The 12,688-nt window shown below is 44.1% G+C and overlaps 1 protein-coding gene across 3 annotated transcripts; it reads right to left on the bottom strand.

Moving 5' to 3' along the window:
* Nucleotides 1–5,280: 5,280 nt before the first annotated feature.
* Nucleotides 5,281–9,789, bottom strand: LOC115422264 (uncharacterized). Of its 3 annotated transcripts, none has more exons than XM_030138511.1 (6): nt 9,746–9,789; nt 7,663–7,787; nt 7,476–7,580; nt 6,881–6,985; nt 6,236–6,305; nt 5,281–6,082 (listed from the first exon to the last, which is right to left on the bottom strand). In XM_030138511.1, the coding sequence occupies exons 2-6, from the start codon at nt 7,761–7,763 to the stop codon at nt 5,816–5,818; spliced, it is 648 nt and encodes a 215-aa protein (XP_029994371.1). In that variant the 5' UTR covers nt 7,764–7,787; nt 9,746–9,789; the 3' UTR covers nt 5,281–5,815. The 3 variants fall into 3 exon arrangements, with proteins under 3 accessions (XP_029994371.1, XP_029994372.1, XP_029994374.1); XM_030138512.1 differs by having other exon boundaries at nt 9,251–9,784; XM_030138514.1 differs by lacking the exons at nt 7,476–7,580; nt 9,746–9,789 and having other exon boundaries at nt 7,663–8,795.
* Nucleotides 9,790–12,688: the final 2,899 nt, after the last annotated feature.

The raw sequence follows: 12,688 nt of genomic DNA, 5'->3' as shown, positions 1-12,688 counted from the left end.
CCAGACAGCAGAATGAATGCATCCGGTTATTCGGCTTGGAGTCCCGCGATAACTGCGTGTATGACGTCACACGCAGTTTCAGCATGTGCCGACGGCGGAATGTAAACAATGGCGATGACCACTGTGAACTCTCTCGGCAGATAATAGGGTCTCATACTCACTGTGAGGAGTTCAATGTCTCTGTTACATATCCGCTCCTTGATGGTGGCATGTCCCGGGTTACACCATCTGTTGTTAATAAGCAGGGCGACTCCCCCTCCTCTTTTCTTGCCGCTTGCTTTGGTGTCCTGGTCCGCTCAGATTGTAAGGAATCCACTAATGCTGGTGTTGTGGTCAGGAATGCAGTCACTGAGCCAGGTTTGTGTGAAACACATAAGGCTGCTGTCCTGGTAGACCCTCTGGCTCCTGACCAGAGTCTCCAGCTCCTCCATCTTATTGCCCAAGGAGCGGACATTTCCCATGACAACAGAGGGGAGCGCAGGTTTAAAAGCCTCCTTCCATGCTCTCACCCTCTGCCTCCTATTCCTTTTTGCCCCAGCCCGTATTCCCCGGCGTCTTACCCTCAACAGTTCTGCCGGAATAGCATGTCTTGTCCCAACAAGTTTGGAGAAAGGAACAAGATTCAGTAACTCCCGCCTAGAGTAAGTCCGTGAAATGGAGAAGTCTTCTCTGTATAAGACACACCGAGAGGGACAATATTCATTCCGTGCCTTGAACTGTGAAACTTATAATACACACTAAGCTAAGCAAAAAAAAGCAAAAGCACATCTAAAAAACACACCTAAAAAGCACACCAACAAGACAGAAAGACAGAGCTGCTCATAACAGGCTGCCGCTTCACCGGCGCCATCTTAAAAAAAAAAAAAAAAAAATTGGTAGCAGTTGTGAGATGTAGAGCACAGGGATGTTTAGTACAGTTTCAGAAGAGTTTTCTGCCTTTACCTTTGACACGTGTTTTCTCTCCGGAGCTTCTCACACGAGTAAACTTCGCCTCTCTGCGGTGTGTACCCTTCCGACGCGGAAGGAGTACCCCCTGCGTCAAATAGTGCCGCTGTGGGGCTCAGACCGCATGCGTTGATTTCTGACTATTTGGGGTGAGACTGTGTTGGTATGTACTGTAATAGTGTGTGTTTACGTTAAAGTCACATGAAGAACGCTACAACTCACAACTACCAATGTTGCTGTGAGCTTTCTAGTCCTATGATCTGAAAATTAAAGTGAAGATGAGAGAGAGAGTAAAATTCAGAAGTGATTTATCTGAACATGGTGGAATATTTTAAATCCTGTGTGGGCTCATTAAAGCCCTAAAGGCTGTTTGTGTTCTGTCAGGAGTTTAACTGCACTCACAGACACTATTAGACTTTTTATGTAGCTTTTGTCAGATTAATCATTAATAATGTAGCAACATAGTTTGAATGACAGGGTCCCTGCTATCACACGGTAAAATATAAAATTTAATAATGAAATCAACTTAAGGCGTCCCAAATGCTGTCATAAATGAAGCATCATGAGTTGAGCAGATGTCAGCATGTGGCCCAAGAGTTTACAAGAGTCTCCCTGTATTTTTGTGTTTGAACTTAAAACAAAGATAAGTCATTATAGTTATATTTAAATTTTACTTTATTTACTGTGGAAAAATTTAAGGGAGCAATTTATTTAAGCTTTTATTCAACTTTATAAGAGATGCTTCTGAGTCTAGGAAATCCATGCACTTCTGGAGCTATTATTTTCTATTTGTTTGATTAAATAAGCATGTTTTAGGCATTTAAACGAAGTTCAGTGTTTGCATTATTCAAAAATTTTCACGCCGATTTTTACACTTTTACTGCAAATGAATATCAGCTCCAAATATCGGTTATTGGCCTCCTCTAATTACTAATAATTGGTATCAGTATCGGCCCTGAAAAACCCGTATCGGTCGATCTCTAACTCTTATGTAATATGTAGAATGCATGTGAAGATATCTGGAATAGGGTTAAAAGCCTATATGATAATGGAATGCATGCAAATATATTTGGATATAAGTAATTTAGCCATTACAACATCCACTAAACGGTCCCTTCTGAATCAGTGACTGAGCGTGTTTGTCTTTGAACATGGGCTGGACCTTCATACAGGATGGATCCCAGCTCTGACAGATGGTTCCTGTCAGCTCTACCTGTTCTATCTGCCATTATCTGTGGATGCATCAGCTCAGTCCATACCTGACAGTGTCCAGTCTCCAGTGTGGATCCTCCACTAGAGCACACAGCTCCTGTCCTGAGGCACCTGGATGGTTGTAGCTCAGGTCTAGCAGTCTGAGATGGGACGGATTGGACTTTAGGGCTGAGACCAGAGAAGAACATCCTTTCTCTGTGATTAGACATCCTGACAATCTGCAACACAAAACATCACATCCATCAACTGAGGATGGAGATGAGTGGAGTTGGAGTCATTGAACAGAGTCTGTGAATGCATGGGACTTCACCAACAGGACTTCAGTGTGTGAAGTCTATGAGTTCTAGACTCTGAACACACTTGAAGATCAGTAGAACTGGTCTGGAGTTCAACACAAACAACCACTGACAAGTTCTATCCATCCAACAACTGCAGACAAACATTGAAATGATGTGTTGTGTTCTTTGTTGAACCCTGACCTGAGAGTGTCCAGTCTGCATCCTGGACTCTTCAGTCCATCTGACAGGATCTTCACTCCTGAATCCTTCAGGTCATTGTTGCTTAGATCCAGATGTATCAGACTACAGGACTGGGATCTGAGAACTGAGGACAGAGCTTCACAGCTTCTGTCTGACAGGTTACAGCCACTGAGTCTGGACAAAACAAAAGGGATGAGTATAAAGTTATTGATCTGGTTGAAATGATAGATCCATATTTGAGAAGTTTGATCCAACTGTTTGTTCTCACAGAGCTTTGTTGGAGGCTTTGACCACTGGCAGCAGCCTCAGAAGAACCTCCTCTGAACCACAGTATTCCTTCAGGTCAAACACATCCAGGTCTTTTTCTGATGACAGTAAGATGAAGGCCAGAGCTGACCACTGAGCAGGAGACAGTTGTTCTGTAGACAGACGTCCTGATATCAGGGACTGCTGGATCTGATCCACCAGAGATCCGTCCTCCAGTTCATTCAGACAGTGGAACAGGTTGATGCTTCTCTCTGCAGACACATTCTCACTGATCTTCTCCTTGATGTACTCTACAGTTTTCTGGTTGGTCTTTGAGCTGCTTCCTGTTGATTTCACCAGACTTTGTAGGAGACTCTGATTGGTCTGCAGTGATAGACCCAGGAGGAAGTGGAGGAACAGGTCCAGCTGTCCATTTGGACTCTGTAAGGCCCGGTCCACAGCGGTCTGGTACAACTGGACAGAGGGGTCCAACAGTAGTTTAGACCAAACAGATGTTTGTTCTGACAGCAGATTGACTCCAGTGTTGGTGAAGGTCTGATGGACATGAAGAGCAGCCAGAAACTCCTGGACACTCAGATGGATGAAGCAGAACCTCTTGTCCTGGTACAGTCCTCTCTCTTCTTTGAAGACCTCTGTGAACACTCCTGAGTACACTGAGGCTGAGCTGATATCGATGCCACACTCTGTCAGGTCGGATTCATAGAAGATCAGGTTTCCCTTCTTCAGCTGCTCAAAGGCCAGTTTTCCCAGAGACTCAATCATCTTCCTGGTCTCTGGACTCCAGTGTGGATCTGTCTCAGATCTTCCATCATACTTGACGTTTTTCAGTTTGGCCTGAACCACCAGGAAGTGGATGTACATCTCAGTCAGGGTCTTGGGCAGTTGTCTTCTGTCTGTGGTCTTCAACACGTCCTCCAGAACTGTAGCAGTGATCCAGCAGAAGACTGGGATGTGACACATGATGTGGACGCTTTGTGACCTCTGGATGTGGGAGATGATTGTGTTGGTCTGTTCTTCATCTGTGAACCTCTTCCTGAAGTACTCCTCCTTTTGTGGGTCCTTAAACCCTCTGACCTCTGTCACCATGTCGACCCACTGAGCAGGGATCTGATTGGCTGCTGCAGGTCGTGTGGTTATCCAGAGGCGAGCAGAGGGAAGCAGGTTCCCCCTGATGAGGTTCATCAGCAGCACATCCACTGAGGTGGACTCTGTTACATCAGTCAGGATCTGAGTGTTGTTGAAGTCCAGAGGAGGTCGACACTCATCCAGACCGTCTAAGATGAACACCACCTGGAGGTCTTCAAAGATCCAGATTCCTGCTTCTTTGGTTTCAGTGAAGAAGTGATGAACCAGTTCCACCAAGCTGAACTTCTTCTGTTTCAGCACATTCAGCTCTCTGAAGGTGAATGGAAATATGAAGTGGATGTCCTGGTTGGCTTTGTCTTCAGCCCAGTCCAGACTGAACTTCTGTGTGGACACTGTTTTCCCGATGCCGGCCACGCCCTTTGTCAGCACTGTTCTGATTGGCTGATCTCTGTCAGGTGGTGTTTTAAAGATGTCTTCACATGTGATGGTTGTTGGTGGTCTGTGTGGGTTCCTGGATGCTGTTTCAATCTGTCTGACCTCATGGTCCTGGTTGATCTCTGTAGCCCCTCCCTCTGTGATGTAGAGCTCTGTGTAGATCTGGTTCAGGAGGGTTTTGGGGTTTCCTCCTTTAGCGATGCCCTCAAACACACACTCAAACTTCTGCTGCAGGTTACGTTTCAGTTTCTGCTGAAGAACTCCAGACTGACTTCCTGAATGCAGACCCAGATAAAACCATCAGTCTCACAGTAAATCCAAGTATTTTCATGTGTTTAATCTGAACTAGGGATGTCATGTGAACCGATACTAACGATACCATTCAATACTATGATGAAAAAAACCCCATCAATACTCATTTTTTTAATAAACGGAAAAACCGAAACCTGCATAAGACTTGGTACCATCGGTAGGGTACTACTGTTCCACAACTGATGTGGTCAGTCCACTCCGACAGGACACATGGAACAGGTTCAGGAACTACTGAAAGAATGGACACAGCTGCAGCTGCAGCTCCGCCTCCTTTAATGGACACAGCTGCAGCTAAAGCTCCGCCTCCTCTAATGGACACAGCTGCAGCTGAAGCTCTGCCTCTTCTAATGGATAAAACAGGACCAACAGTCATGTGTGGAAGTATTTCAGGTAGACGACCACAGCGTGGTTCTGGACATGCATAAACCACCGTGTAAACGACAACACCGTAGAATTGAAATTGGGGGGGGGGGGGTACCATGAACCTATCAGAGTCCCTTGTAGACAGACCCCCAGATCTGTTTAAAGAATCCAAGGTGAGTTCTGTTCTTCAACATTAAACATCTGACATGTGATCTCATCAGGGCTACACATAGGTACTGGTCCGATGGTCCCACACAGTTTTTACAGCCAGGCCTGTTCGGACCACCGCCCAGACCAAATGTTGAAACTAGACCAGCAGTCACTAACAGGGGGACTGTGGTCCTGGTCTGGACCCAGAAGCCGTCCCATACGGACCCGAACCTCCAGCCGGTGGTGGAGTGTTTCTATTTGAACCAGAGCAGCTGAAGGTGGAGTAGATGAGGAAACACACAGACCAATGACATGGATGTAGAACCATCCCACATGATCCCACTCAGCCAATCAGGTATGTGCATTCAAAGCAGTAAACTGTGACTGACAGTGGAACAGATTAGAGAGTTAGAGGAAACAGCAAGATTCATTTAGATGGAAATACTGAAAGGAGGTCTGTTTAAGTTTATGGGTTCTGATGATTCTGTTGTTTTTTTTTTGTTTTTTTTTGTTTTTTTAATTGTGGTATTGATTTGGTATTGAGAATATTATAATTTTAGTTTTTATCAGTATCGACTACTGAATTCTTTGTATGGTGACATCCCTAATCTGTCCAGAATGGTCTTACTGCGGTGCAGACGCTCAGCCAGCTCCTCCTGCTTCAGCCTCCTCAGGAAGTTCAGCGTGATCTTCAGAAAAGCCTCTGAGCTCCTCCTCTGCTCTTCATCCTCATCACTCAGACTCTCTAAGCATTCTGGGTAGTCCGTACTCAGAACCTGGTGGAACTTCTTCAGTTCATTCTTGACAAAAGTGCAGATGTTCTCCTCCAGCAGCTGGAACACACAACATGATGAAAGAGCCAAAGTCCAGCCATGGACCAAAGCTCAGGTCCATGTTGGACACAGTGACGTCCACTGGTCTGAAACCAGCAGCAGGACATGATTGGACAGAACAGATGGACCAGTAGATGTTGGATATGTACACACCTTAAATATGGAGTCCAGCTGAGTCTGATCCTGTAGACCAGTGGGAACCTCTGAGCTCTGCTGCTCCACTCTGTGGACCAAACCTCAACAATGAGCTCACATTATGTCTGTCCATACTGACACCGACAGGTGGACACACCTGGACGTCAACATGAGTCACATGATCCCCTGTAGTGGGAAAGGTGTCCTGGTCCTGCTGATCCCACTGAGAATCAACATGTGAGTGAGTTTAGAGCTTCACACTCACTGTTTGAGTTGATCAACAGGTTTAGTTGAGTTCAGTTGATCAGGATCCCCATCAGACACATCATGGCAGCAGGACTGAACTGAGTTTAGTCACAGAAATGTCATTTCAGACACTGAAGAACATTTACTAAACAGTCACTTTAAGACTAAACAAAGGGACACCTGTCAGCCAATCAGAATGCAGAATGGACAGTAACCATGGAGACGCCTCTGTGTCCAGAGGGAACGTCAGTTTGGTTAGCAGTTCTAACGTCTATTTATTTTATCCTCATGAAACCTTTAGACAATAAATGATGTGAAGAATCTGAAAATGAACCCGTTCTAAACCTTCAAACTAAAGTCAATATTAATATAGATTTAATAAACAGTTGAAACATCGAATATTTACATCAAACTTACGTCTCTGTGGAAAAGACTGGTGGTAAAAATATGGACTGGTCACTCCTGAAGGACACACCACTGGGTCCAGGATCAGGTCCAGAGGACTGTGGTCTCTGATGGATCCTGATTATCAGGAAAACAGAGACAATAAGAAAATGATCAATACACTGAAGATCAGTTAAGTCTGAATCTGATCAGAAAACTCACAGATCAAAGATCCGTTAGATCAGGATCATTGAGTTCATTCTACGTTTATCAGGTGATGAATAATGATTGAGTCTAAATCAATAATGTAGTTCCTGTATTTGTTGGTCAGATGTTCTTGAGTCCAACCAGGTGAATCTAATGACAGACTATTTGGACCTGTGTGTCCACAGACAACCATCAGATTTGCACCCAGCTGATGGACAGACCTACTACTGTATGGAAACATGGCACTGAAAACTGAAGAGGAACACACACAACTCTATGTCACATGAGGGAACCCAAACCCAGTTTCCTGCTGAGTCCTGAAGGATCCGTTCATCCATAGAGTCTGTGGTCGGATCAACATTTACATACAAGTGGTTTAGTGTCGCACTGGGGTCTAAAGGTCTGAATGAGGACCACCTACGATGACTCTGATGAACCATCCTGTTGGAAGTCAATTGGCCAGCCCTTAGAATCAGTACTTTTCATGGACACACAGCTGGGTCCAGGTCCTGGTCCTGGTCCAGGTCTGTAAACAGTGATGTCAGTGGTTTTAGTGCTGAGCTCTGACATGGAGAACAGTGGAGGACAGATCCAGATGGTGGTCTCACCTCTGAGCTTTAGGGGGTCTGTCCGGTCCAGGTCCTGGGGGGGTCCTGTCAGTGGTCTTTGGGGGAGGGGCTCCCTCACCTCTGTCCTCACACTGATCCATTCCACATCAGTCACACGACAAACACTGAAAACAACAGAGTTTGAGACGTGGTTCTATGATGGAGAAGAGTCTGATGTGGACCAGCGGGTCAGAGATAAACCAGACTCTGGGTTTTGGACCAAGACCTGCGTCCCACATCTCATATGGTGTGTGTTTAATGTAGATGTGAGTTCATGAAGGTGTTTGTGGTGAGTGTGAGCTGAAGTGTAATGGCTGATCCCTGTGTGTGTGTGTGTGTGTGTGTGTGTGTGTGTGTGTGTGTGTGTGTGTGTGTGTTGGTTGTGCTGTAGTTCTACTGTCAGACCACTAGATGGCCTCCTGGAGCTGATGATGGGACCTGAAGGGAAGAACAGGCACAGCTGATCTGAAGGGGAACTGGTTTAGTCTACTGGTTTACAGTCTGACCAGCACCATGGGATGATGGTTTCTCAGATTTCCATTCAAACCTGAAGGACTAAACCAGTCCAGACCAGAGGTCACATGACCTGAGGAGACGTTCAGTCACCTCTAAAACATAAACATCAGGTTGTGATTCTGAACTGTTCACTGCTCATGTTCTTCACTGGAAACCTGCCTAGAACCTTTAATGACACTCATGTTCTGTCGGTTTCAGGGTCTAGACTCAAACCTGAACATGTGGTTTATTTGGACGCAACAGCTGATTGGTTTAGATTTGACGCCTGAGGGTGACATCAGAGGTCAAAGGTCAGTGTGTTTGATCCTCTAACAGGAGTCGTCATATCTGTGAAATAACTCAGCTGTTCAAAGGAACCCAAAACCAGGACAGTGTGTCTGTCAAATACCACAGTTTGGGCTGTTTTGGTCACATGATGGTCAAACTGTTGAGTCTGTGCGGTTCATTTAAAGCCGATCTGGATCCGTCTATTGCATGTCCCACTGAAATGGACTCAGTTCATATTTTAATCTGGTGTCGTACACGTTTCATTTCCATCTGTTTCCAGACCTACTGTAGTCCAGCTCTGTGATCCACACTGATCTCATGAAATCCTGTTGCATGTCACACCAGTTCTTATGATATTTGGACATACGCATTTTTGTCATTTTGCGTGTTATTCAACGCCATTTGACAGCGTGTCAATTTACACCAACATCTGCAGTTCATATAACCCTAACCCTCAGTGTGTGGTATTTGACACAGCGTGAACATACATGTGGAAAGCTTAGAATGTGAACAGAAAACAGGCCAATTAATGCAAATTAAAAGTGGTGTGTCACGATGTCCCATTGCTTTGATGGTCAGCCCTGGTTTGAGGATTTGAACTGATTTGTGTTGTAGAAACAAATGCAGCTGTAGAGCTTATTGTTTCCACAGGCTTTGAATGAGCTGTGGGTTTTGGGACCATGTTTAGTTTTTCTGCCTGTGGACGCAGCTGTGTGTCTGCGGATCACACTTCTGATTTGACTCTAAAGCACTTTGTCAATTCCTTCTGTGAAAAGTTCCATATAAACCAACTTTACTGACTTACTTCTGATGGATGTGGGACAGTGAGTCCAAACCCTTACGGTGGTTCGTCTGGTCCACAACCACCTGAGGCTCAGAAGTGGATCAGCTACAGAAACGCCAACACTTCCTCTTTTTCAGCATCTGTTTCTGTGGCGCAGCATTAAATCAAGGCATTCTCACAAAGTAGCAGAGTTTCACTTCCCCCATTTTGAATCTAATGGCTGCCAATTTTCTCTGTACTTTTATTAATGGTAAAGTTCCCAGTTCAACACACGGTCCAGTCGAATGGAAATAGTCCAGAGGAGTTTTATGGAGCAGTGAGAAAAACCCTGAGCCTCAGTAACACTGAGTTCAACCACTGAGCTGCATATCAGCTCCTACTCTGAGGCTTGGTCTGATCACAGTCACTTCAGACGGACTCCAACACATGGATTAAAACTCATCCAGTTTCTACTGTTTCTACTGAAGTAAAGAACCCACAGTGAAGGAGGTGAGAGTCAAACAGGTCCAACATTACCTTCATGGAGAGACACACAGACTCACAGCTGCTGCCGTTTGAACAGGAAGGAGAAATGAAGCCAACATAAAGTGGATGAGAGGAGGAGGAGTCAGAACAGAGAACATGTTTCCAACAGTTTCTACTGGCGTTACTTCATGGACTGATAGGAACCATTATCTGGGTCCAACTTTACCTCCAGTTCTATCACATTCAGAACCAGAACTGGATCAAACTGACTTTGGGCTGAATCCTCAGTGACAGATCTGCTCTTCTTTTTCTTCTTCTTCTTCTTCTTCGTCTTCGTCTTCTTCATCTTCTTTGTCTTCTTCCTCTTCCTCCTCATATGTCAGCAGGTCCAATCTGCCCTCAGATGAAACCCTCAGTACATGAGGACAGAACCAACACCTTTCCTCCATAAATGAGTCTATAGAGGATGGGTTTGGGTTCAGTGGTTCAGAGGATTCCTCAGCTGGGTGGGAGGGGCTCACAGGGTTGACCTTTGACCTGTTTCCTGTTGGTTTCCAGTGTTGCTGAGCTGTGGTTGTGTGTTGCAGATTCCAGTTCAGGCTTGTACTTGAACTTGGACTCATATTAGTTCAGTCTAATCCAGCTGTTCTCAAACTGGGGGGGGGGGGCTTGCCAGGGGGGTCATGGGATCACTCCTGAGTGTTGTTTTTTTTTTCAGGTTAGAACATGTATCAGGTGGAACTAATGTTTTAGCGTTGGAACACCCTGGACTCATTTTAGGGACGTACACCAAACCAATCTTCTGCCCTGGGGATCTGTTAGGGGTAGGGTTAGGGGTAGAGGTAGGGTTTTACAGATCCATGTGTGGAACCTCATGATGCGATACGATTCACACCCAAATCACGATACAGAGCGATTAAACCCATTCTGATTCAACACATTCATTCTGTAAAAAATATGCAGTGGAATTCAATGAGCTTGATTATTTATTTATCAAATAAGACCATGACTTTTTCACAGAGTGTCTTTAGTTCCGTGTCAGAACACGTGCCTCACATTCAGTCAGGTGAGAAAGTTCGGACTTTGTTTCCAAAGTCATTTCTCTGTTTCTAACACGCAACTTCTTCCTCCTTCACTGAATCCATTTGTAATGTAGATCAGACAGAAAAAGGTTCTGTCACTTTAAGAGACACCTGTACAAGGTATTATGGGATGTACTGCTGGATATGTTTGTGACTGTTTAAGGAAGTATCTGTGGTATGTACTGTAGTATTCAGTACAGCTGATCTAGTAAAAGTACACGTTCACAAACCACTGGTGGTCACCTCCTTCTATGGGGGTGGCTGTGGCTCAGGTGGCAGAGCGGGTCGTCCAATGACCGAAGCGTTGGCCGTCCAGTGACCCAAGGGTTGGCCGTCCAGTGACCCAAGAGTTGGCCGTCCGCATGTCCAAGTGTCCTTGGGTAAGACACTGAACCCTAAATGTGTCCCAGTCGGGCCTGGCAGACAGCTGGTGTATGTGTGAGGCCTTTTGAAGCGCTTTGGGCACCATGAAGGAGTAGAACACAGGTGTCAAACATGCGGCCTGGGGGCCAAAACTGGCCCAATGAAGGGTCCAATCTGGCCCGAGGGATGAATTAGTGAAATACAAAAATCACACTGAAGAAATTAACAATCAAGGATGTTTAAATCATTTTAGGTCGATTCAATCTAATGTGGGTCAGACCAGTAAAATACTGTCATAATAAACTGTAAATAATGAAAACCGCAAACTTTTTTTCTTGGTTTTAGTGTAAAAAAAAAAAAAAAAGTTAAATTACACAAAAATGTTGACATTTACACACTAGCCTTTTACAAAAAATGTAAAAAAAAAAAAAAAAAAAAAAAGTAATAAACCTTGTTTATTTGTAGATCCACTGTAATCTCTAAGTTGTGACGCATATGAATAATTGATAAACTAAGGCGTAATATTGTTAAAATTGCACTTATTTTTCTTAAAAATTTTCAGGTTGTTCATATTTGTTCATGTTATGTTCAAGTACAGTTCGTAGATGTAAACATTTTCACTATGGAATTGGACTTTTTTCACTCAAAAACAAAGAAAAAACTTTGGAGTTGACATTATGTATCAGTTCTTATCCTTCTATTAATACCGTTTTACTGGTCCGGCCCACTTTAGATCATATTAAGCTGCATGTGGCCCCTGAACTAAAATGAGTTTGACACCCCTGATGTAGAAGATGTGCTATACCACTCCAGTCCATTCCAGTCCAGTCCATGTCTTGTAAGTTTCAGATACAGACATTATAGTATTCATGGGCGGAGCTCATACTGTTGTGTACACATCTGTGAATCTGCCGCACACATTACCGTGGGTCTGCAGAGAAGAAAAACTTTACCCTTTGCCCACTTTTAAATAAAAGTAAAAAATATATTCTATTGAATAGATCGAATTCTGTTGATACAGTCAATAACCGACGCATCATGATATTGTTCCAAACTTTTCATTCACTCACAGCTTCTTTAAGGCTGCACTGGGACTGTGCATGCATGTGTCGGTGTATCGATACGTATTGAATAATGTCCCTGGGCAGTTTAGGTTTGGACAATGGACAAGTACTGGACTGAATACGACGACAGAGAAGAAGAGAAAAGAGACCACTGAACTACAATTAATACCAAAACTAAGCATTTAGAAAATAATGAAAACTAATAATAACTAGCAAACCTGCTCTAAAAAGAAATTAAAATGAACTGAATTAGAGAAAAAAAAGTCAAAACTACATAAAACTAAACTATAATGAAAAATCCAAAACTATTAGAACCTTGCTGTGGAACCAGAATGTGTTTGTTGGTCTAAAAAAAGGAACTTTATCACCATCGTTGTAGATAATTGCACATTCTCTATTTTTATTTGGACAAATATTGTCTGAGGGAGCAGTCGGGGTGAGTTTATTTGTATTGGGTTCATACTGGACAATTAAAGCAGCAGCAT

Source organism: Sphaeramia orbicularis, chromosome 7 (assembly GCF_902148855.1).
Source record: "Sphaeramia orbicularis chromosome 7, fSphaOr1.1, whole genome shotgun sequence".
In the NCBI taxonomy this organism is placed as follows: Eukaryota; Metazoa; Chordata; class Actinopteri; order Kurtiformes; family Apogonidae; genus Sphaeramia; species Sphaeramia orbicularis.
The sequence above is the reverse complement of the archived record's forward strand: the minus strand, read 5'-3'. Positions and strand labels throughout refer to the sequence as shown.

Excerpts from the sequence above, each read along its gene's own strand:
- LOC115422264 (XM_030138511.1), bottom strand. The coding sequence starts at position 7,763 with ATGGATCAGTGTGAGGACAGAGGTGAGGGAGCCCCTCCCCCAAAGACC. Across the intron at positions 7,581-7,662 it reads AGACCCCCTAAAGCTCAGAG|ACCTGGACCAGGACCAGGAC; the intron begins GTGAGACCACCA and ends CACTGTTTACAG. Across the intron at positions 6,083-6,235 it reads AGCTGGACTCCATATTTAAG|CTGCTGGAGGAGAACATCTG; the intron begins GTGTGTACATAT and ends TGTGTGTTCCAG.